A 25,665-nucleotide genomic window follows, 5' to 3' on the forward strand; every position below is an offset into this window, starting at 1 on the left:
GTATCTGAATTTCTCAGTTTAAGATGATCAGATGTTTTTTCTTAAGAATGACTTGGTTTTTTAAAAAATCTTCCTTTAGGTAAAAGTGCAGTTTTAAAATGTCTACTGGATGTTCACAGAATTTTTCAAGAGAACGACCCAGCTTACATTCTGAACGATCTCTACATCTCAGACTACTGTGTGTGGATTCAGAAAGCCAAGTAAGTTTTGAGTTACTTATGAATTTTACATGCCCTCATTTCTGGAATACCTCCTGACCCAGGAGGAAGAAAATGAAATAGCCTGGGAGGCAAGTAGTAATGAAAAAGAATACTCCATCTAGATACCAAATGCTTTGAAAAGTAACTGGATCAGCGTGGGGAGCTTGGCAAATTGGCTTTGGGAGAGGTGCAGATGGTGAAGATTTTACTGGAAAACATGGTTATAGCCTAGAAAGTAAGTGTGAAAACAGACAGTTGTGCGTGTTTGTGGCTATGCTCTTGGCTGTCCAATATGAAATCTCAAGACTTCATACTTGGGTGTCCGAGCTGCAGTGTGCTTACAGTGGCTATGAGTGTGTGTGCACGTATGCAGGGGCACCTGTGTAAACTCCATAAGACACCAGCCTCATCAGCCATCGTCCTCATGGGAGGTGTGCGCTCCTTGGCCAACCGCCGGCTTACAGAATCTCTTACTCAGTATAAAAATATAACCTTCAAAGCTTCATGATGTGATTCTTGGTAACACAGGTTTCAAAGGGTCTGAACTCTCAAAAGTAGGCTCCTTGCACGTGGTATGTAAAATTTTCAAAAAGTGTTGACCAGTATTAAGTTTAAAAAGGTAGTGAACTTTCAGGGTGCCTGGGTGGCTCAGTCTGTTAAGTGTCCGACTCTTGACTTCAGCTCAGGTCATGATGTCACCATTCAGGAGTTTGACCCAAGTCAGGCTCACTTTGGATCCTCTGTCTTCTGTCTCTCAGTGCCCCTCCCCTCCTTGCTCTCTATCTCTCTCTTAAAAAAATAAATAAACAAAAGAAAAAATTAAAAAGGCAATGAACTTTTACCTTGTGAAGAAGTTCAACGGACGTACCCAGATTATGGTGTATAAATAGAGCCCTTGATGAGAACGCTTCTTAGGGGCGACGGAAAATGATGGCACTGTATCATTCGTGACTTAGAAGAAAAACTATCGGGGTAGTTGGCCTGTTGCTGTAATTGGCAAGTGAGTGCTTTAGTATGACTTTCATGCCTGCTTTGAATGAGCCGTTATATAGAATTTATTTTTGGCCCCTGTTCATGGGGAAGCAGCGCTATTACTGAGTGAAATAAAGCCTTGAGGCTCTACCTGGGGGAGGGAAGAGCTGGCGGTCTGCTCAGCATAAAGCCTCTACCCTACAGCAGGTGCTGGCAGGGTCTGTGGTGGAAGGCTCCATGGCGCCAGTTGGAAAATTGCGTCTTTAACCCCTGAGGTCATCGTGGCGTGTCATCACTCCGTGTCATCCTCCTGCTAATTGAGCTTATCAAGTACCCTGCTGCCATTTCCTGTTGTTTTCATAATAAAATTAAATGGAAATAGTCTATTTGTATGGGTTTCGGTTTTTCTTGTTCCCTTCAGGGTGAGGGAACATGTAATGAGCGTTGAGGTTTGCTGAGGATCCCATTTCTATGAGCGCCTCCTTCCTCTGTGGCATTCCTTATTAGCTAGAGAGAAGATCGTGTTTCATTAAAGTAGAAGGTGTGTGCCCTTATGTCCCTGTGGGGATTACCATACCTCCTTGAGCTTAAAAAATCCTTTTTCCCTTGGTTTTAAGTTGCAGGAAATGAAGTGAAATTCTTAGGTTCCCAATAATTGTTATGATAGTACTTATTTTTTTCAAAGAGAATGTATTGGGAAATGAGACAGGAGAGGGAAACCAGCAGGAACTCTTCAAGTTACTTTAAAAAAAATTTTTTTATTTATTTTGAGAGAGAGAGAGAGCGATAGCCAGCCAGCCAGCCAGCGAATCCCAAGCAGGCTCTTCAGTGACAGGTTGGAGTCTGACACGGGGCTTGAACCCATGAACCTTGAGATCCTGACCTGAGCCAGAATCAAGAATCAGATGCTCAACTGACTGAGCCACCCAGGTGTCCCTCCTCAGATTACTTTGGAAAAGTTTTTTCAACTTTACAGATTTGACCATAACTTTCCTTTCCCTAAATAGGCTGCATTGTTTTCACTTTGTGTGTTACATTTCACTCTAGTTGAGTCTGGCTGTTTTTCTTTGCCTTGAAATAACACATTTGTTCATTTACCTGATTTTTATTCATTTTTCTGATTCAATCCTTAGTTTTTCAAATGCAACATAATGGAGCTTTCCACTGTCATCTTTTCTCTGAGCTGTCTTGGCTTTAAATCAGTTATATTGCAGTGAATGCAGATGATTGTCATAACTAATTTCTTCCTCACGTTTCACCTTCTGGTTTATTTCTTTCTCATATAGTTTATCAGTGAAATCTAGCACCTTACTTTTATGTTTTAAAATAGTTCTGTATTTTCCTTAATGTCTGTTTTATGTTCTTGATTATAAAGATTGAAGTTTTGTTTAAAATATCAGACAGGTGGTAACTTCTAATGAACACAGAAAACAGCATTTCATTTTTATAGTCTGACATCCACTTTGGCAGAAACTTGTTGGCGCTGGGTTGCAAAGTCATTCTTATATTCAGTTAATGAAGTTAGGACAACAGTTAATCCTACACTTTGCTTTATACTGTGTAGTTCTTTTTCCTTGCGATCCCTGTGCCTTGTAGAGCGTATTTGCAGATTTTCAAAACGGAAGGTCCTGTGTTCTTATTCCGGGTTGAAGTCTGCAAATTATTTTTCTGAAAAGGAACGCTCCTTGCCATCCTTCACCAGAAGCATCATTGGAAGATTTGAGAATGGTGGTCACTGAAGCCGATGCACCCTGAGGGGTGGCATGAGGAAGTGATTTTCTTCATGTAGCATCTCTGAGATAGGCGTGTGATAGTGTCAGTTTCTGGATCTGGATTTCGTGTTTTCCTGAGACAGCCAGTTTTTCTTTACCCGTGGAATGTGGGGAAAATACTGTTTAGAGAGCTTTCTCTGTAGGAAGAGGAATTAATGACTCACTCTTCTTCCTCCTGGATGTTCCCATAGCACTTGGTTTAAGATCAGATAGGCACATCTCATGCCTGCCTCATTTTGTAGTCATTGAAGTGCTTATTAACTCTTTCCCCTTCTAAAATTTTAAAGTCACTGTGAACCAGGCCCTCTCTGGGCCTGTCAAAGTCCTGGGAGCACAGTAGGTTTTTGTTGAATTGAATAGTACTTAGTACAGCCAGTTAAATGAGCATTTTTTCATTTTTCATCATTAAAAAAATAATAATAAAGAATAACACTTTAAAAACTATGCATTGGCTCTTACTTACTTTAATTGACATTTTCAGCTACAGTCAGTAAATTTTGCCCTTCCCTGATTTCTTTCCTGGTGGGCTCCACTTATCAGTAGCAGGGATAGTTCTGACCTTCTGAGAGTTTACATCCTCTTATATAAATGTGGATAGGAAAGCATGAGCTGTAAAATATGTTCCAGTTCTTTCTCATTGGCAGTACTATTTCAGCAAGTCACTTTCCTCAATTTATCTAATGCAGCCAGGGTTAGTTAGTATTTTAGTATTTCCTCTAATTATTTTCCAGTGCATTTTTAAACCATTTTACACTGCACCTATCATTTTGTAACTTGTTGTATCTTTGTAATATAGTACCCTATAAATCATTTTCCTTTACAACATAATATCCATAGCATAGTATTTTTTTAAAAAATTATTTGTTTCTCATTATAAAAGGAGTATATGCCCACTGAAGAAAATGTGATACTGTATGGTTTTAATGCATGGTGTATTTTAAAACACAGGGGAACAACTTATTTTGTTATTGCTACATGGAAAATTTTTGGTGGTTTCTTTTTAAAAAAATGAAATTAAAATATAAAATCTTGGCTGTCTTCATTCTCAGTTTGAGCTAGTCATAAAGGTCTTAAATTACACTTTTTCTCTCTAATATTTTTTTAAGGTAGTTGCTTATGGGGAAAAGAACAAAGATATCTTTGAGGAAATGAACCATTTTGCATCGAACTGATAGTTTACTCTGCTTAATACATTTGGTGCAATTTATTTTTTCACTGCTTTTTAGCATACTTTCCTCCACCAGATCTTACTTTGTGGCCCTTTGTACACTAATATGGAAATTTCTTAGAGGGAAACCATTCTATCACTGAATAATTCTATCTCATTTGATAAATCCTAGACCTCAATTTCCTCAGCTTTAAATGAACTTAAGCCATTTCAGCACTGAAATCATAAAATTCTAGAAAGCTTAGGACCTCATCATTGCTTTATACTGTTCCACCTGCTTCCTCTATGTATGTGCTTTGGTAGGGGATAGGGTTATGCTCCTGAAAACAGTACAGGTCTCTTCCTTGTGGCTCTTTGTTGTTCTTCATTTACTGCCAAAGTCATGGGCATGGGGGTATAACTCACATGCCAAGATAGAACATTATCACTGAGTGTGAATGTGGAATTACTTGTTTTTTCAACCACTAATTATTGAACCTTACTATCTGCTAGGTACTTCGATGGGTAATGGGGATATTGTGGTGAGAGAGAGACACCATCTTCAAGCTGATCTGTAGAGGAGAGTACAGATGTCAGCAGAACACTGTGCTGTAGCCTGACGCAGCTGTAGTGGGGAAGCATGGGTGCTGGGGAAGCACTTAGGAAGCCACATGTTTAGCCTTGGCATAGAGGAAATGGCTTCTCAAAGGAACACTTGAAGCTGAGAGCAGAAAGACAAGTAAAAGTTGGTCAGATGGCAGATGGGGAAGCTGGGGTGAAAAGTACTTCAGACAGTAGGGACACAAGAATATGGTTCTCTTAGGGAGCTCAAAAGCTCAGTATGGATAGATCATAGTATAGGCATGAGAGCAAAGAAATGAGGCCAAGGTGTTCTTGTGAAGCCTTGGCCACTTGAAGATGCTCAGACTTTGTCCTGGGAGAGTAGGGAGCGACTGAAGAGGTTGAGCCATACAGTGTCTGGGAGAGTGATGTGATGAGATTCTGATTCCGGTAAGAGCCATCAGGTCCCAATGCAGGGAATGAACTGAGTGGGGCAGAGCTCTGACTCCAGACTGAAGGCCTCATCTGGATATGGTGATGCCGGCAGTAGGCCGAGCCAGGGGAGTGAGCAGGGAAGGGCACTGGTGGTCATATTTGAGGGGCGGATGAGCCAGGGCTTAGTAATTATGGGATGTCAGAGGAGAGGGACAAGGAGAAGCATCAAAAAGAAGATCCAGTCTTTGACTTCACCAGTTATCTGGGTCATTGGAGGTGTATTGGCTGAAATTAAATAATAGTGGAGAAAGGATGTAGTTTGGAAGGGGTGAGAAAGGGAGGGAGAATGAGTTGTAGAAATGTTGATTTGAGGTCTCTAAGGAATATCCATGAGAAAGTAGTCAGGAGCATTTGGATCACAGCTGGAAAGGATACATGGAAGAGAGTTTAGACAAAGAAGGGATCGAAATTAATAGCAAAACATAAAAAACGCTATCTCGTCGCATAGTACTATTACACATATGAATATAATGATAATCAGGAATGCATACATTCCAGGCTGGGAAAATAACATCATGCAGAGGAGCAGACGAGTAAAACATGTAAGCAACATGATGAACAGATTTCCTGGTTGTAGCTGTGGTGTGTTGGAAGGGTGAGAACGGATGTAAGACTTTCTTGCATATAGATCAGTTTTATCTATCCTTGTAGTTTATCTCTTTATTACTGAGTAAGAGAGTTCACAGTTAGCCTGGCATCATGATGTTTTGGATTTGAAATCCTTATTTCTCCATTTGGTTACACAAGAGAAACCCGCTCAGACTTTGATAGTAAAACATGGGAACTTTATCAGGAGGCTCTGGGATATCTTCTGGAATCCAGGTGCAGGCAGTACAGCTGGGCTTCGTGAGCTCAAGTCATGAAGACGTGCAGCAGTCGGCTTACTCTCTGGTGACAGGTGGTCTCGTGTTGCCTCGTCCTGGAGGTCACTGCCACCCTTCTCTTGTGATGCACATGGAGGAGCCATGGCTGTTCTGCAGCCAAGTTCATGTGTACCTAGTTTCAGTAGAGATGAACTACTAGTCCCTTGCTTGTACTTCCAAGGGAGGAAGAGTGATGGGCCCAGCCACGAGTCACTGACTTTTCCTGGTCTCCTTGTCTTGGTCACAGTGGCCGTGGGGCAGGGATGCTCCCTACGGCAGTACACACATGACGCCCAGCCCGCTTTGTCACTAGTGGCATTCTGGAGAGCGGTGCAGGTAGGGCTTGCAGATACCTTAAGAGAACACCACTGTAATTCCATGATGCTGCTCTGAGCCCTTGCTGAGGAAGAGCCCTAACCCTTTACTGTCACCCATGTCACTGATAGTCATAATAAACGCAGAGTATTGGAGGTGATTTCAGGGGTCTGTTAAATTCAGGTATGCCACATCGTAATGACACACTCATAGCAGTTTTACTTTTGTCTGGGAAGTTACTTCTGTGATAAATGGTAAAGGGTGAGTGTTTCATGAGCTGCTAATGATTAGCCTATAGAAATTTCAGGAAACAATCGTGCATAATTTCAAGCAAGTTAAACCTCTCTTGATTCGAAATTGTTCTTGGTAAGGTGCTTATTCTGGCCTGTCCGGTGGCTCTTTAGTTCTACTGTTTATTTTTAATTAAATCCACAAATTCATCCTGGATGGGAGTGGGTTTTATCTCCGGAAGAAAAGATTAGCGCATGCCAATATTCATTCACTTGTATCCCTTCTGCGGGGTTTCATATAGAAAGGATTGACTTAATGGTTCTTTACCTTATCACCTGTAGTTCAGCAGCGCCCACTGGGGACTGGTGCTCTTCATTAGGCTTCCCTTACAAGAAATGTGCCAATAAATCATAGGATTATGAATGTTCCCACAGATTTTGGGCTAAAATAACTCTCTGTAAAGAGACGAATGCTCCCTGGAACTATGTGTATTGGGAAAACTGACAAAAGAATTCTATATCTGAATGTTAAAGTTTTGTGGAGGTTTTTCCCTTGTTGTTGTTTGGCTTATTATGTTTTCCTCATTTGTAGTTTTTATCCTACGTTTTTAAATGGTGAACTTTTTATTTTAGAATAGTTTTATATTTCTGGCAAATCTGTGGCCATGATATAGAGTTCTCAGATAACCTACACTCAGTTCTCCAATGATTTGATGTCTTACATTGGTATGTATATCTGTCACCATTAATGAACCATTATTGATACATTATTATAAACTAAAGTCCATAGTTTATTTAGGTCTTTTCCTCATTTTTACCTAGTGGTTTTTCCTATTCCGGGATACTGTATTTTGTTTTGTTTTTACAAAGAACTGTAACTCAAAAAATAAGTAAGTTTCAGTTTCTTGCACATTTTGATTCTCCAAGAGCTTAAATGCTGTTGAAAGGTACTGACGTATCACTGAAATACTAGGAAAGCTGACACATACAAACACCCCCCAGTCATCAAGATTCCAGGCCTTGAGAACAGTAGGATGGACACATTTTGAGAATTTTTTGAAATTTGGAAATGTAAGTCATTTATTATTTTTACTTCTACGTTGTGCTACAGGCATCATGATCATAATCTATTAATAAAAAATAGAAGTTTGTAAAAATTTAGTAGCAAGGCTTTATATTCTCACATTAACTTTCTTAAGGTAGAGATTAGAGGTGAAAGTATGCCTGTGAGTTCTTATTAAAAAAAAATATCTGAAAAGTCTCAGGGGAAATCAGCAACCCCTGAACTGGAAAATGCCCTGTGCTTATTGGTACATGGAGGCTTGCAGGCATCACGCCTGTTTTAGGGCTGTGACTGCGTGGCTGTGTTAGGTTTGTCTCTATCCTTACTTGTTTTTGGTCTCGGGTACTTGGCTCCAGACTTCTCAAATCCTTGGTTTTGGCTTGCTGGAGCCAAGGCCTTTTACAGTGTGTAATTAGCTGCCGTACGAACAAATTGACATTTTCCTTGTTCTGGGGCTTGTTCACCCATCACAGGTCTTTCGAGGATTCTTGTTGGGAGGATGCTCACGGGATCAAGTGAGTTCGGGTGAGCTTGACTTCGTCTGGTTCTGTAAACCAGTGTTTTCTACTTCATGTAGAATTGTTACAGTGCTCGGATTGCCTTCACGTCTCCTTCCGAGAAGAGGCTTATGTTGATTAATGTGGCGTACGTGTGGTTATCGCTCTTGGAAAGTGCTCTGTTTAAGGAGAGCTTTGTCAAGAGCTTCCTTTGAATGGAGTCACAAGAAAGCTTCTTAAAAAAACTGTCAACTTCAAGTACAATTTCCTTTTTCTTCTGCCTATTATGATTGAAACCCAATCCTTGTTATAACATAATTATCTCAACCCAAGCCAGCAGGGAGTCCCTGCCTTAATGTAAGGGGTGTGAAGTCCCCTAAATAAATAGAGGATTAATTACATTCACAGCATGTTGTGAAGGTGATGAGATTGATTGTGATCATTTGACTTGTCCTATTTCCTGCTCTGACTACTTTTCTGAATAAATACAAGCGGGGAAAATAATAAATAGAGCTGCAGAGCCTATTGTTGGGACTGGGGTGGGGAACGATGTGGGGAACAGACCTGCTTGAAGTAGAGTTCCACATTCTGAGTGATACGTGCTATAGATAATTTTATCGGGGATTATTCGCTTACTCTTCTCAATTTAAAACAGCTTTCCTGGAAGTAGTTTTTATCTAAAAAAAAATAGATATTAACAGAACGTTGAAAGAATTTGACAGATTGTGTTTTCAGTGGGTGGATATCAACAAATTTCTGATTCACTTTTAAATGTTTTCACTTAGTGTGGCTTTTTGAAAGGTTTAAACTAAAGAAAATGTTAGCTGTTACACGTTTGTATTGTCTTTTCCTCATAGAAGCTCCGTGCTTTTCTTAAACTTAAAATGATTAATTGGTGCTTTCATAAAGCAGATCATGTTTTCTGTTTTTATCTTATGTTCATCTTACCTCCTTTGCCTGGACAGTTTTATAATGTTGTAAAATTGTGATTTTGATTTATATATTTATTCTCCAAATTTTTTATTGCAGTGGCCTCTGAAGTAAAGTGTATTTACCCCACGGAGCACCTTGAGCAGTCTTTTTGGAATGGAGGAAGACTAGAATAGGCATATCTGTTTATTTTATTTTTAAGTACGTATTCATGGCGGGGAGAGAGAGAGAAATGAGAAAACAAGAGAACGAGTGGGGGAGGGGACAAAGAGAGAGAGAGGGAGGCACAGAATCTGAAACAGACTCCAGGCTCTGAGCTGTCAGCACAGAGCCCGATGTGGGGCTCGAACTCACAAGCGGTGAGATCAGGAACTGAGCCAAAGTCGGACACTTAACTGACTGTAGCCACCCAGGTGCTCCTATCTGTTTATTTTAAAAGAAAGAAATGAAGGTCTTTAATTGATTTCTAGCAAAATTTCATGTTTTGTGAGTACCAAACATACTCTTAGTGATAGGATACTTGATCAGAAGTTGGGAGCAACAACCCCCCTTATTTCCAAAAAGAAGTACTTATGTTTATTCTGAGTGATGACAGCAGAGGGTTGTCTTGCCTACGCCATTGGAGTTCAGGTTCAGGGACTCAGGTTGGTCTCTTCCAATTGCTTGAAGTCCATTGAAGAGCTGGAAACTCAGATGCTGGTGCTTGAGCTGTTCTGCCAGATGGGAAGTGCTCCCTGCCTCAGTTGTCCTGTTTGCCTCTGGAAGAAAAGGAAGCCTAACTTCTGAATGCAGAGCCTTTGTCTGAATGGCAGAATGTACTTCCTCCGGAGCACAAACAACTGGGCCTTATGCAGTCCTTGCTCTCCAGATTCTTATGTTAATTTAAAACATTGAAGAACAAAAACCCAACTATCATTTTGAGAAAAAGAATGAAATTTGAAACAGACATCAATTGTCTGGGAGTGGGGTGTGATCCAGGTTCATTCTCAAGATGTAGGATTCTGTGAGGAGTGACTTTGTGCTTTATTGTCAATTACTGACTCAGGGAGAAAGCATCCAGGGAAACCTGGACTGTGAATGTTCTCAAGGGCAAAGGTCTTACTCAGCTTGGTGCCCCAGCACCTTAGCCAAATGCGTCTGCTTATTAATGACACTCAGTAAAGGCTCATTGAACTGAAAATTTCTTTCTTTCTTTTTATAATATTTTTATTTATTTCTAGGAGAGAGAGAGAGAGAGACAGCGTGAGCAGGGGAGGGTCAGAGAGAGAGGGAGTCACAGACTGAAACAGGCTCCAGGCTCTGAGCTGGCAGTCAGCACAGAGCCCGACGCGGGGCTCGAACCCACGAACCGTGAGATCATGACCTAAGCGAAAGTCGGACGCTTAACCGACTAAGCCACCCAGGCGCCCCTGAAAATTTCTTTTTTAATTCACTTAAAAGCTTCAGTGAAAGGTAGCAACTTTACCTTCTCTTTACCTAACACTAAACCTACCTAATGGAGGACCTGTCGTGTGGTCCTGCTCTTCATATCCTAGCATGAAATAAGGATGTGTGCTTTTACTTGTAGAGGTGGTATATATTGGCATAAATGACAAAGGAAACCTATAACTTCATGCTGTTTACTGATGTATGAGGAAGTCAGAATGAGTTGGCGGTCAGAATGGTCAGAGAGAGCCAGAGAATAGTGTATGGGTGTTTGGATCATCCGATAGATGGATGTTTGGATCTCCTGCATGCCACCTTTTTATTGTACAGTATTGGCTCAGAGTGTGGTGTTGGGAATGCCGTGTACCTTTCCCAAAGAGTCAGGCTCAAGAACTGACCATCCCAGGATCTGAACCCAGCTGCTGTTCCCCCACCCCCAAGTGTAAGCCGGTTGGGAAGGAAGAAGATATTCCAGCCATCACTTCCAGCATGTTCCCCAGACCATCACCCCCAAATTATGCACACGGCCGGGAGACATACCGAGTGATCTGTGATGTGACTGAGGGATAGCAGGTGTAGCCATTCGATTTAATCCTGTTTCCCATGGGGAGCTACCTGTGAAAACAGTTTTGTAGATTAAACCACATCTGTCTGAAATATTTATGTCTTTATTAATGCCTTCTTTATAATGATCAATTATTTAATTATTAAATAGAATTATTTATAATTATGAATATTTCTGTTTTCTATGGCTCCTTTGTTTTAAATGAGTTTAGAGTCTGATTGAACCCGAAAGTTACTGAGCTCCTGCTATGCCCAACATTGAACTCTGTGTTGGAGATAAGATCAAGGTCAGCATTTCTGCAGCAAGGAGTCCATTGTCTAGAAGGGTTAAGGATACTGTACTGTCATGAAATATCTTAACTGGAATATCTAAATGGCAGAAGCAGTGTATATAAAGTTGTAAATGCCGACATGTTGCGATCACATTGAAAAACACATACAGAGCAAAGATCCTGGAAGAAAGCTCATTCTTTTTTGTCAACAACTATCTCTGGTTTGTGGGTTCATGGGCACCTTTTCTCTTTCATACTTTTTAGCATGTATTTTACTTTTCCCCCCAGATAAACCTCTTAAGAAATTCAGGAGTGATACAAATGCTTGCTGTGTTTCTTTTTCATCAGGTATAACAGGGTATTACACAAGTAACTCAAGTAATAAGTGTGTGGTCTACGCTCAAGGCTCCACGAAATAAATAAAGGCATGGGAAAAGAAAGCCCTTATGCCCTGAGTAAAATGAAATGAACGGAGTAATTAGATAATCCATCAGTGCTTGTTTGAGCTCTTTCAGATATTAAGTTTGCATTTAAGTCAGGTGATAATTTGACATTATTTTCAAATGTGGAGTTTGTCTAAAGGTTTTGGTGCACTGTTCTGTTATTTACAGGAAACTACACAGCAGAAAGAGACCACCGTTAGCAGTCAGCTGTGCATGTTAGTCTTAGGAGAACACATCAGCAATAGAACATATCTCTAGTATGGCCTATTTGCCCTTTGTTTAAACTTTTGTTAGTCATGCAGTGGATAGATTGCCTCGCAGATTTATAATGTGGTGTGCTTTAAATGACAAGAGTGAAAAGTGATGTCTCTTCTGACCATTTTGCCTTCTCCAGACTCATTCTTGCCCGGCAACCTCAGGCGCCCTACACATACCCAGAGTTGTTTTTTGGGAACATCATTTTTTGATGCCTTTCTAGAACCCAGAGATCCTTTTCTGAGCAAAGAATAATACACCTTCGCACATGTAGTATTCGGTCCCCTTCTGCTGTTCCAAGTAAGCTTACTAGCCAAGTTAGATTTTATTGCTCTCCTTAGAGCCTCCTAATGCTATAGGAAAACAAGGATTTAGCTCTCATTGGGAGAAATTGCCTTCATTTTGAACTTGATATTAAAAATTACAGTTGTCAGCATATGTCCTATATTCTTGTTTTAAATGGGCACAGCAGTTGAAAGAGTTTCACTTATGAGCTGTGTAAGCTAAAGCTCTCTGAATAAAATTATTGGCAAAGGCTCTCCACCCTATTAAATTCTGGATTAATTATAAAAAGCAGGCTTTAAAAACTCAAGAAGTTGCAGTGCTTGTATTCTGAACACAGCAGTGCTACACATACTTAGGTTTCAGAAGCTTTATTGTAACCCATGATTTCAGGTGAAATTGCAAATGTAAAATGTTCAGAAAGTAAATACAGTGTTTATCTTCCCTTTTGGTCAGAAAAATCCAGTCTTGTTCCTGGTTTGTAAGAGAATGTTTTGGTTTTGATTTTAAGCAAGAGCTACAAGCATGTTCCCATCATCTTTGTAGGACCGTGTAACATGTTCCCACGGATCGTACTTTTTCAAGGATGGGGCTCTCCCTTTGAGGCCTGGGAGTGAGAGGTGATGCCACGTATCTATTTTGTTTCACCTCTGGTGGGGTCTTCTTACCCTACAGTGGTGGGTGGGAGTGGGAGGTGTGACTGCATAGACTTGAATATCTATTCTTCCATCCATCCATTCATTCTTTCAGTAGAGAGTCACAAGGTTCTTCCACTCTATGTAACATGCCATGCCAAGATTCTGAGCCTAGGATGGTAAGCGACAACAAGACATAGCCCCCACCCTCCAGGAACTTAAGGTCTAAGGGAAGAGAATTGGGAATCACATAACCAGCTACACAGAAAGTGGAATCAAAATCTTGGAAAGGGCTACAGAAGATTGTTGCCACCAAGAAAGCACATGATCGCTGACCCAGTCCACTTGGGAGAAGAGAGGAGGTAAAAGCTGTGTCAGGGAAAGGTGTGCTTTGAGTACTCAAGTACAAGTCAGAGTTAAGAGAGGTGGACTTGAGGAAGCTGTAGTAGGTCCACCATGTGCAGAAGCCCTGTGACAGGTGGGAGTTCTGTGTGTGTTCCAGAAACTGAAGCAAAGTAGGGTGTTCAGTGTGGCTGAAACAGAGGAAAGTGTGCATGTGTAGGAGGTGGGGTGGTAGGGGTCATGATGAGGCTGGTGATTTAGGCATGGCCCAGACTCCCCAGATGGTATAGTACCTTCTAAGTCATGTTCAGAAGTTTAGCTTTTATGCTTAGATTAGTAGGAAGCCAGTGAAGGCTTTGGGGCATCCGGTGGGAGAAGATCCCTGGCTGGGGCAGCAGTGTGAATCGCTTATTAGGCCAGTTTGAAAGGTCTGTGGAAGGCGTGTGTATAGCCTGACCAGTGTGGTGGCAGTAGGAACGAACTCGGATTTGGGGCCAAGGATGGGGGGCCAATAGGGACCGTGACTCCTGGGTTTCTGGCTTGCACAGCTGAGTGGATGAAGAGCCCTGATTAGCATAAAGTAATTCTCAGGCTGTTAGCTTTTCTTAGAGAAATTCCTCTGTGTATAGAACTCTGCCTCTTTGTCAGTGATCGGTACTTCAGTTCATAATTCTGGGTAAGGGGTGGTTTTCTTTCTTTGTTATTACCTCCTTTATTATTTAAAGGAACTGTTGGACTCAGGTATTTATGGAAGGTTACCTTTTGTGTGCCGTTTTTGTTTGTGGAGCTATTTCTTAAAATATTTTCTCATGAAATACAAAATAATAGAATACATAAAATATATGTGTATACTTTAAAGAATAATAGTAATAAACTGAAGCTGCCTGTACCCACCATCAACCTGAAAAAATAGACTAGCAGGAGTGCCTGGCTGGCTCACTTGGAGGAGTGAATGACTCTTGATCTCAAGGTCGTGAGTTCAAGTCCCATGCTAGGTGTAGCAATGACTAAAACAATAAATAAGATCAACTTAAAAAAAAAAAAGTATATGACCAGTTTCCCAGAGGCTTCCTGTGGGGCCAGCCCCAATCATGGTTCTTCCCCCTCTACCACAGCCCTGTCTTTTGTGTTATTCATTACCTTGCTTTCCCTTAAAGTTTTACTGTCTGTGGGGATGTACTCCATTTTATTTTTAGTTTTGCTCACTTCTCATCCTGTGTGTGTGCTTTTCTATCACTTGCCTCTTTGATGTAATGTGTTTTTCTTTTTCTTTTATCCACGATGATGCGTAGTGGTGTAGGTGATTATTACTATTTCCCTACTGTTTGCTTTGTTATCATCTGGATATATTGCAGTTTGTTTATCTCTTCTCTAGATTGCTTGTTGGTGAATCGTTTCTTTCCAGTTTGGGTTTTTATTTTTTTATTTTTTTATTTTTTTTATTTTTATTTATTTCTAGGAGAGAGAGAAAGAGAGAGAGAGACAGTGTGAGCAGGGGAGGGTCAGAGAGAGAGGGAGACGCAGACTCTGAAACAGGCTCCAGGCTGCGAGCTGGCAGTCAGCACAGAGCCTGACGCGGAGCTCGAACCCACGAACCGTGAGATCATGACCTAAGCGAAAGTCGGTCGCTTAACCGACTAAGCCACCCAGGCGCCCCATTTCCAGTTTGGGTTTTTAGACAAACACTGCTCTGAACATCTTTGTGCATGCCTCATGATGTGCTTATGTACAACTTTTCTGGTAAGCTTTGTGCCTGGGAATGGAATTGCTAGGATTTAGGGGATGGCTGTAGATGAGACTTTACTGGGTGATGTCCAACTGTCTTCCAAAATGGTGGTATCAATTTATTTCAGCTGCATCAACCACCAGCAAACATATGAGTATTTCCCTCATTCAACCTTAATGCCTACACTTGTTTAGATTTTAAGATTTGACAATCACCAAGGGCGTTGAAAGAGTTCCTTTCGTCATTTCCATTTTCGTTTTTTTGTTTGTTTGGTTTTTTTTTCCATAGCAGATGAAGCTGAACCTCTTTTCATGTGTTTAGGAGCCATTTGTGTTCCCTCTTCTTTGAGAAGTCTGTCTGTGGTACTGCCTATCGCTCATTAGTGCTCTCTTTCTCCTTTTGATTTTTAGAATCCTTCTGGAATTCTGTATATTAGTTCTTTATTGGTTAAATATGTTGCAAGCATTTTCTCCCAGTTTGTAGTTTATCTTTTAGGTTCCTTGTAGGGTCTTCATAAGCAGAAGTTTTTCATTTTCATGTTGTAGAATTTATCAGTACGTTCCTTTACAGGCATGCCTTTTGTTTCTCATTTAAAAAACTTTGTATGATGTGGATGTCATAAAGATATCTCATACGGTATCTTCTGAAATTTTTATTCTTTTGCATCTAGCATCTAAGTCTTTAGTCTGCCTGGAACTGATTTGGGGCATTTTATGAGAGAGGGGATCCAGTTTCATTTTTTCCTGTATGGACCACCTTACCCCAGCTGCATTTCCTATATCGTCCGTCCTTGCCTCACGCATACTGCAACGCCCACCCCACCACACGTCAGGCTTACGTCTCGGATCTGGTTCAGGGTTGTCTGTTCATTTCCCCTGCTTTGCTTGTCTGTCATGTGCGGACACCATACATTCTTAATCACTGTGGCCTTGTATTAATCAGCTTGTCAGGTTCCATGAAATACATTGTGATTGGAATTGCTTTGAATCTATTCATCCGTTTGAGGAGATCAAGACATTTAGTCTCTTTCCATAACGTGGTATGACTGTATTTGTCTTTAATGTCATTCAATAAAATTTTATCATGGTATCCTTGAAAACTTGGTACATTTCTGGTTGGAATTATTCCTGGAGATTTTGTGTGTTACTGTTGTAAATGATAATTAACAAAATCATTTTTCAACTGTTGAAGCATAAAGAAATGTTAATTTCACATTTTTATATAGATTTCTGTATCCAGCTACCTCACTAAACTCTACTATTAACTGTTAGTATAGAGTTGCTCCAGTTTTCTCTATAGGCAATAGCAATGCAAATACTAACAGCTTGGTTTCTTCTTTTCCAATATTTATATTTTTTCTTTTTCTTTATTCTTCATCTGACTGTACTGTTTACACACTCCAGCACAATGCCGAATAAGTAATGGTGGTCAGGTACTTCTCTGTCTTTGTTCTTTATCTTGAAGAAAATGCTTTTGATGTTTGCTACAGGCCTTTGTAGGTTGCCTTTATCAAGTTAAGGAAAGTTCCCATTATTCTTAGTTTGCAAAGAGTTTTTGATCTGAAATGGTCCTTGAATTTCATTTCGTATTTTCCCTCATCTTTTGAGATGATCTTAAGGTTTTTTGTCTTTAATTTGTTGATGTAATGAGTGGCATTTATAAAATTTCTAACTTAGGTCAGGCCTTATATTCCTGGGATAAACCCATCTTGATTTTGATGAATTTTTAAAATATGATTCTTGATTTGCTTGACAGTGTTTGTGGATTGTACACACCAAGAAACAGAGAAATGGAGAGAGACAGGAGGGAAAAGGGAGGAAGGAGAAAGGAATTTGGCTCGTAATTTTCCAATCTCTTACCATCCTTTTTTGTTTTCTGAGGTAATTTCTATAAATTGTAATCCCTTCCTTGGTTCTTCAGTAAAATTCACCAGAACCATCTTTCTTCTTTTTGAGATTTCTAACGATTTGGTCACATTTTCCAATCGTTACAAACCTGTTCTGGTTCTCTATTTCTTCTTGAGTTTGTTTTGACAGGTTGTGTTTTTCTTGAAATTTGTCCACTTCATCTAAATTTTCAAAAGTATCTGACATAAAATTACTTGTATTTTCTCTTAACTGTTTTCTTTACAGTGTCTGTGCATTGTCTTACCGTAATAGTTGTATTATTGTGTTCTATTATCTTACTGTAGTATTCGTGTTTTCTTTGTACTTTTAAATTAATCTTTCAAGAGAGTATATTTGATTAGTTAATCTAAGAACTAATATTTGCTCTTTTGATCTTCTAGTTTTGTTTGTCTTCTTGCTTTTTTTTTATTTGAGAGAGAGAGAGAGAAAGAAGCAGAGGCTATTAATCAGGCTTCACACTTAGCGAGGACCCCAGTGCCAGACTCGATCCCATGACCCTGGGATCATGACCTGTGCCAAAATCGAGAGTCGAATGCTTAACCCACCGAGCTACCCAAGTACCCCTACATTTTGCTGTTATCTGTATCATTTGATTCCTTCTATTTTGGGGGTTTCCTAGCCCCTCTCCCCGACTTTTTATCTAGATGCTTAATTCATTAGCATAGAGCCTTCATTTAAGCCTACACATTTTCCCACAGGTGTCTGTTTTATGTACGCTCACAGGGTTTGAAATATACTGAATTTTCATCATTATTCTAGTCTAGATATTTTCTGATTTTACTCACGAAATGTGAAGGGGTATGTTTCTCCTTTCCATGTAAATGGTTTTTTTTTTTTTATAGTGATAGCTTTGTTACTGATTTCTGATGTCCTTGTATTCTCTAAAATTCTGTTGGAGAATTTTACCATTGTTTGAAATTTGTTGAGATTAATTTTATGTCTCGTATGCAGTCACTTTTCATAGACTTTAAAGCTTGAGTTCTGTGTCCTTTGATGAAACTCGTCAGTTGAGCCATTTAAAGTTTTTTGTCCTTGTTGGTTTGTTTTGTCTGTTTCATACATCAGTTTTTGCACTGGAAGAGTTGTGTGAAAATCTCCTACTATGTTGGTGGTCATCTCATTATCTTCCTATAGACGGATAGTCAATTTTTATTTTATATTTTGAGGCATATTTATTCATTGTTGCTAGCTTAAAATCATTATGTCTCCTGGTGAATTGAAATGTTTATTATGTAGTGGTCTTCTTTATCACTAATAATGCTTTTTTTTAAATTTATTTTGTCCTATATTAATATGGAGATCCCAGCTTTCTTTTGGTTAGTATTTACCTGGCATGTCTTTCTGTCTTCAGAGGAATTAATTTTTGTAGACGTGCTTCACTAAGCTTTTGGTGACTGGTTTCAGATTCAAAGATAATTACAAAATCTTATATTTTTTGTATGTGAAAAATATACTCTGAACATAGGATGTAAAGCTGTGATGGGATAGTAATTTGGGACCCAGGTGTGACTTAAGAGGTTTGGGGGTGGGGGGGGGGTTGGTCTTATTGTTTGGCATGTTGACGTATCTGGGTTCCCTGAGTCAGGCATGTCTGTCTTTGACTCCCCACTCCACAGTGAATCTGTCACGTCCTTGTAATTCTTCCTAGACTGCGTCTTTCATTTAAATTCCTCCTTTTGGTCTTCCTACTTTTTTTAAAATTCAGGCTCTTGTTTTCTCATTGCTGCCAGAGTGTTCTGTCTGTCCTCTTTGCCACCAGAAGCTCATGTGGCAGTAATGGCAGTGTGATCATTCTGAAGTGCCATTTTAATCATGGCTGTCCACAGAAGTTCTCTGTGATGTCCCCTTCGCAGCAGGACAAAAGCCTGGGAGCCTCAGCTGGGCTCAGAGCCTGAGCTCTCTATCTTCCTCCTCCTTCTTCTCCTCCTCCTCTTTGTCTTTTACGCTTCATCCCTCACTGCTGCTGACTGAGCTCCCTGCCTTTCTGCCCCCAAACAAGTAACACTCACCACTTCCCAAGTTTGCCGTACACTTCAGCTTTTTGTTGCCTTTGTGTATTCTGTTTCGTCTATCAGAAGTACTACATTTTGTCTGAAGCTTTTTCTTGTGACCCCAGCAAAGTCATCTCCATTGGAAGGCTTTTCTTGGTGATGATCATCTTTAATTCAGTCACTCATAGAACTGAAATGCTACAGTCTTCTTATTTGTGGATTAATTCTGCCTGTGCTCTTGTCACTGTGTGATTGCTTAGCCTTGTCACAGATGGCTCCAGTGCCTAGAGTGAGAGAGCCCATTCTACTCGGAAGCACCTTAGATTTGTTTAAAAAAGTTCTCCCTTAAGTTGGACTGAAATCTGTTTTCTTCACATTAGCTTTAAATTTTTATTCATTCATTCATTCATTCATTCATTCATTTATTTATTCATTCATTCATTCATTCATAAGTAGGCTCCATGACCAGTGTGGAGTCCAGAGCAGGGCTTGAACTCACAATCCTAAGATCAAGACCTGACCTGAGATCAAGAGTCAGACACATAACTGAGCCCTCCAGGCACCCCACATTAGTTTTAATTCTGAACCCATATAGAATAAGTGTATTCCCTCTTCAAGTGTGTCTTCAGTTCTTTAGAGGATTGCTCCTCTATCCCTGCTAAGGGTTCCAGATCAACTTTTTTTGTCTCGAAGTTATTCTTACAGGTTCACGCTTGCTAGATCTTTCGGGCTTCCTGATCTCTTTTTTGGCAAACTACTTTGTCAGTACTTCCCCTGCTCCCCCTATTTGGTCAGCGTCCTTTTAAAGTATCCTTCAGGCCAAACAAAACATTCCAGGTTTGGCTAGAGAGTAGAGAGAAGCTTTTGAGCTGTTGCCTTTGGGTTTTTTGGTGAACATCACTGTATTCATTTAGTTTGGGAGCTCATCTGCTTATCATTGGGAAACCTCAGCATACTGTTCTTACTGTTTGCAATTAGCCAAAACCCTTAACATTTTAGTCTCAGACATTGGTGTTTAACTGTAATTCTGCCTCTGCATAAGGGATTGAAGAACTCTGTATTTGTCCCTGTTCATTTGCAACTTTTTGGAATTGGTTTATTCTGTCCACCTGTCTTTTCGGAACTAGACTCCGCCATCTCCTGTAGACTATAAACCTGCTCTTGACATGCCTGCAGTGATCCTTTCGAAGCACTTACTATATGCCTAGTGTAAGGCAAGGCCCTGGGGAATTGAAGAGGCGTTAAGTTAGGTAAGGCTTGCACCCTTATGGAATGTGGACGAGCATTTTCTGAACTCACCTAAGACAGTGAATGAAATGCTTAGTGAGGAAGTCTGTCGTTACAGCTTTGCACCTTCCACTAGACACCTTGCTACAGGTTTTAAATTTATCTCACCTCTAAAGTCAAATGTGAGTCCAGTCAGCTTTATAGCCATCTGTCCTGTTTTCTGTATTCTGCCGATAAAGAAGACACAGGAGATTGTCATATGTCGGCTTAAACCCAAGCCCTGTCTCTGCGCAGGGCTCCCAGGCACCGGCAGGTCCCGGGCGGGGGTGGGGGGCCATCGGTCCTCCTGCCCCCACACCCGCTCCTGAACATCACCGTTTCACCTCTTCACTGCCTGCCAGTCGTGGGTTCTCAGTTCACCGGCTGTGGTTTCATTCATCACTTTCCCTTATTACCTTTTTGTAGTTAAGCAGGCTATAGATGCCTCTTTTCTGTCTTCTCTGGATGTTGGAGGCTAGAAACATCATTCTGATTCCGTACCTAGGTTATTTTTTCTGTGATGAGCAAACTCTCTTCTTTTAGTGCAAACTGTGTCACAAGTTGTCCCTTCCCTGATACCGGCTATCATGTTATGATTTTTTTCTCTTCTCTTCATTCTCAGTTTATTGAGCAGCTTGACAGACCTTGGTCACACAGACAGAGCAGCAAACTCTGTGGGACTTCGGAGATACAGTGTGGCCTAAGCCAGGCCCTGATCATTCTGTCGTCTTAAGCCATGGGCCACAAAGCCAAATCTTCTTTAGGCTTTTTTGAGAAGGTTGAGGTCGGAACGTTGTCCCTTGCCATTAGGAATGTGGAGAGACCTTGGAGTATCATGGGCAGAGTGTGGGAGCCAGCTGGCTGACCTCACATCTCTGCTCTGCCTGTATGGCCTTGTACAACTCATATAAATTCTCTCTGCTTCAGCCGCTCACAAAACAGGGCAAATTAGACGAGGAAACACATGCGGTATGATCAGAGTATAAATAAGCGGTCGATGAGCGGTTCATGAGTAACAAAGTGACAGCGACGCAGCTCTTGGTTAACAACGCCGCCGGCTGGGTTAGGCATGGAGCTGCAGCAGTAACAGCTCCCTGCCTGGCAGGTGTGGTGCCACGCGCTTCACGTTCATCACTCCTCCTGATTTCACAGGTACCGTGTGAATTTGGGGTATGTGTCCATTTTGAGAGCCTGTAGTTAGAAATGTGGAGACTGAGCCTCAGAGGGATAAGGTAATGCAGGCCTGTTTGTCTTCAGAGCCTGAGCTCTTAGCCCCCCTGCCATGGTCCATCTCATCTTCGAGAGCGAGTGACACCAGCCTGCCCCCCATTAACACTGCACGTGCCATCGACAGAGTTCCAGTGTGGCTTTCCTAACCGAGCATTTGGTCTGGTTGTGGAGAAGGTACACAGATGGCAGAATTAGGGCACCGTGGAGTGGGAGCCCCCTCTCCCTCCCCCATTGCTAGTGGTTCGGTCCTAAGAAAGATTGGGATTCGGGGAATGGTGATTCAGTGTAGTCTGGGAGACTCGGGAAGTAGGGTGTTGAATTGGGAGCTAGCAATGGGTGGAGTATGGCCAGGGGCAGAAAGGAAGGGGAAGTTCCAGGGGAAGGGCACAACTGGAGGCAGATCCCCAGATGCAAGGTATGCTGGGTATGGGAGCAGAGGTAAACTGGTCACACTGGTGTGGCGGGTGTGTGTGGGGTGTACAGAATATGGTAGGGCGTAGGGGAGAGGGAGCGAAGTCTGCAGAATGTGGAAGTTGCATGCCAGGGGCCCTTGGGTCACATTTGGCTCTCAATGAGTTTTTAAAAACTTTGAATTGGTTGTCAGCACTTAAAAATGGAAAGATTTTATGTAAAGTCTGGATTTACAGCTGCTTTTGAAATCCCGGAAGTCCTGGCAATTGCCGGGCCCACATCCCCACATGGTAACAATTGGCCGGAGCTGAGGCCAGCTGTCTCCATGATGTGCATGGGCGCTCTCTGCTGTGGCACGGACCCCGCCGCCTCCACCAGACTCCCATCTGCGTGGCCGGGGTGGGCGGTGCAACTGGTGGCCTTGGCCGAACGGACAAGGGGTCCCGTACCGGCTCGGCAGCTCCTGCACTTCGCTCCTGCAAGACCACATGCCCCGTGCAAGCCAGAGCTGTGCTTTGCTTCGCCACTGGGGCTGGTGCGATGCCCAACGACTTGCAGGTGCTCGGTAACTGGCAGCTGCCCGATGGCAGGGCTCGCGCCACAGTGGACTCCATCTCACGAGCAGCAGCAGGGCTCTGGGTGCTTAGGAGGAAACAGCCCGATGAGGCTCCCACCAGTGGGCTGCATGGTTCACCCTGAACCCTGTTTTTAAGGCAAAATATGGATGACCATTCAGTAGCAAATAGGCTGCTTAGGAAAGAGAGCGGTCTGTGTGCTTGTCGGGGAAAAGCTGGTCAGGAATTGCTCTGTTTCCAACGTCTCTCCTGCACGTGGAGTGCTACCCTGTCGCTTTCTCCTTGAGACACACACTAGACAATAGGAGCGCATAAGTAAGGTTTGGGGCCCGTACTTCGTTGCCTCACTCGGCAGGACACCAGCATGATAGAGATCACGGCCAGAGCTCAGGCCTCTGTGTGGCTTCGCGAAAACCTGGAACACCGATTTGCTTTTAACTGGGGATGTGATCTTCCTTCCTGTGGTACCCCTCCCCACAGTTCAGCCTGTGTTCTTGTTTTGTTTATTTATTTACTGCCTTTCTTCTGCACTTGGTATTCCTCCGGGCTCCGTCGGAATGCACCTTGCCGTCGGGAGCGCTAGGAAAGAAGAAAGTCAAACTGCCTCTCCCCTCGGGCTCCAGCGCTGGAAAATCAAAGCCAAGCAGAGGCAGCCCTTCACCGCCTGCAGCAGGGTCAGCGGTTTGTGTAATGTTTTCCCTGTCAGCTCATCTCTGCTGATTTCTTGTGTTTTTGAGCAGGGGAATGAAGTGTGGTAGCGCCGCGGCTGCCTTTTTTGAGCAGGTAGGAACCGCAGCTGGGATCAAAGCCCCGCTCTGGTGCTCCCGCCAACAGCGGCCCCTGCCTTTTTGTACACCACTCCTCGTGGGGGCTGGATTCGTCTCTGTGGAGCGAGGTGGCTCCAAGAAAAACCACTGGCACAGATGCCCTGACAAGGAATGAAAGAAGCATTTCTGCCTCTCACCCCATGCGGGAAGCGCTTGATAACATCATTTGAATCAGACCATAATTAGGCTTCTGCAACCAGTGCATGTGGGAACATGAAATGCTGCTCAGACGACAGGTTTGGTTCTAACAACCATCTGACTGGCGGTGTAAGTTGTACCATGTAGCCCTATATTTAGTCAAATAATATCTTTGAGCCACTTTTTTATTCTTATTTTTAGCCATCAGTAATTTTTGTAGGTAGTAATTTGGGTCTGATTGGGACATTTTGGCAACCATTCAGTTCTAATTATAGAAGACCTTTTGCTTCTCTGTGATGATGATAAAGTGAACAGGGGATTTCAAAGAGCTGGCCAGCAGACTAGCTGAGTCCTAATTTTTGAGCCTCATCGTTCCCATCTTAAAATACGGAACACAGTACATGTCCCATCCAGCTAAAACTACCCCGGGAGACTTAATATGCATGCATGTTTTGTCAAGGATAGGAAAGATTTCTCCGGTGGTTCCCCTGGCACATGTCCTCTTCAGGCATGAAACAGTCTTGTATCATGTAGTAAGAAAGCTCTGATTACCCACATGGTATCACTGCTTCAGTGTGCACTTAGTGGGTCTGCACATCAGCAGCTCTGGCCGTCCTTAGGGTTCAGCCTTGCAATTAGGCACATGTTTACCTCTGAGCACTGGTGAGTGTACAGACCCGCTTAACTCATGTGGCCGAGGAGAGGATCCGATGGGGCTCATGCATACGAAAGCCATTCGAAACCCCTCCAGTGTGATTCCAGTGTGGAATATTAGTGCTCAAGGTGTGGTTAGTCCTTAGCTATGTTTAGGCCTCATCTTTGCCAAGGAAAATTAGATCAATGTCGTCCAACTTTGTATTCACAGCCACATGAGGCTATTTTAATGTAATTAATTAAAATTAAATAAAATGAATTAAAATTAAAATAACCTCAGTCACATTGGTGACATTTCACGCACTCAGCAGCCACATGTGACTAGTGGCCACTGTGTTAGACAATGTAGAGAACCTCACTGTCATTATGTAAAGCTCACCAGATAACCCTGGACTCGGTTATCTCTCAGATATCTTCTGATCTGAGATGGTGTAGACTTCAACAAAGTGGCTTGCTTGTTCTTAAAGGAGAATTGTGCCTCTGACGCTATCCTGTTGCCTGTGACAGGGGCTTGGATGGGCTGAAATCTGTACTTCTTGCTGTCCCGGTGGCTGAGCATGAGGCCTTCCTCTGGTATCGTCTCTGGTTTTTCACATAAGATAAGTTAGTTGTAGAATGACACAGTTTGGGCCCTCAAATAGTTCTGTCTAGTTTATATTTGTAATATGAAATAATAGAGAATTTTGACTTGGCCACAGTTGTACTTCTTTTGCTAAGCTTCTCGGTCTTCCGTTTTAGGAAAAAGGTACCCTGTTGCTATTTCCCCTGAACTTGGGACAGTGTAGGTTGGGTTGCAGGCCCAGGTGGATAAGAGGTATGAGAAGAAGTAGCCGGGGCATGGCATCGTGAGCTGGAGATTAGAAGTAGCCATGTGGGGATTTGATACCCAGATGGCTGTCAGGGCTGGGAGAAGGGATAGGTATGAGTAAGCTTAATAGGTTAAGCTAGATTAAGATATGAGTAAGCTTAATAGAGAGACCAGCCAGGAAGAAATGAAAGAGGTAAAAAGCAAGAATAAAGCTAGGTCCCACAGTTCAGGCTATTCAAATATATTGGTCCCTTTCATCACCTTTCAGTGAGGCCTTCCTTGAAGCACTCCGAAAAATTGAACACTCCCTGCCCATAGTTCTCCTGAGCCACCTTTTTAGCTGTTTTTTTCCATAGCACTTAGACCATTTGGCACATTCTGTATTTTGCTTGCTTTGTGTTTATCGTCTATATTTTCCTATGAAAGAGTAGATACTCCATGAACACAAGGATTCTTGTCTGTTTTGTTCAGTTAGGACTTTGAGTGAGTGCCTAATGAATGGATGAATGAAAAGAGCAGACTGAGAGAAAACAATTCTGAGAATGAGCCTCAGGATCAAGAGACGCCAAGTTGGTGACTCTTAAGCCAAAAGGACCATTAGAATAGGGCTCCCCTTGATACTCCCTATCATAATAACACCAGCATTCTTCACAGAGCTAGAACAAACAATCTAAAATTTGTATGGAACCAGAAAAGATCCTGAATAGCCAAAGCAGTCTTGAAAAAGAAAACCAAAGCTGGAGGCATCACAATCCTAGACTTCAAGCTATATTACAAAGCTGTAATCATCAAGACACTATGGTACTGGCACAAAAGCAGACAGTCAGATCAATGGAACAGAGTAGAGAACCCAGAAATGTACCCACAAA

At 42.0% G+C, this 25,665-nt stretch overlaps 1 protein-coding gene across 2 annotated transcripts in view; it reads left to right on the forward strand.

Moving 5' to 3' along the window:
- Positions 1-25,665, forward strand: part of SHQ1 (SHQ1, H/ACA ribonucleoprotein assembly factor) — a 100,998-nt gene that overhangs the window by 56,986 nt on the left and 18,347 nt on the right. For both annotated transcript variants that reach the window (XM_039230564.1, XM_039230563.1), the window contains exon 10: positions 80-200. In XM_039230564.1, the coding sequence (XP_039086495.1) occupies positions 80-200 (121 nt within the window). The remainder of the gene's footprint in view (positions 1-79; positions 201-25,665) is intronic.

Source organism: Hyaena hyaena, unplaced genomic scaffold, assembly GCF_003009895.1.
Source record: "Hyaena hyaena isolate Hyena2069 unplaced genomic scaffold, ASM300989v1 scaffold_48, whole genome shotgun sequence".
Lineage (NCBI taxonomy): Eukaryota > Metazoa > Chordata > Mammalia > Carnivora > Hyaenidae > Hyaena > Hyaena hyaena.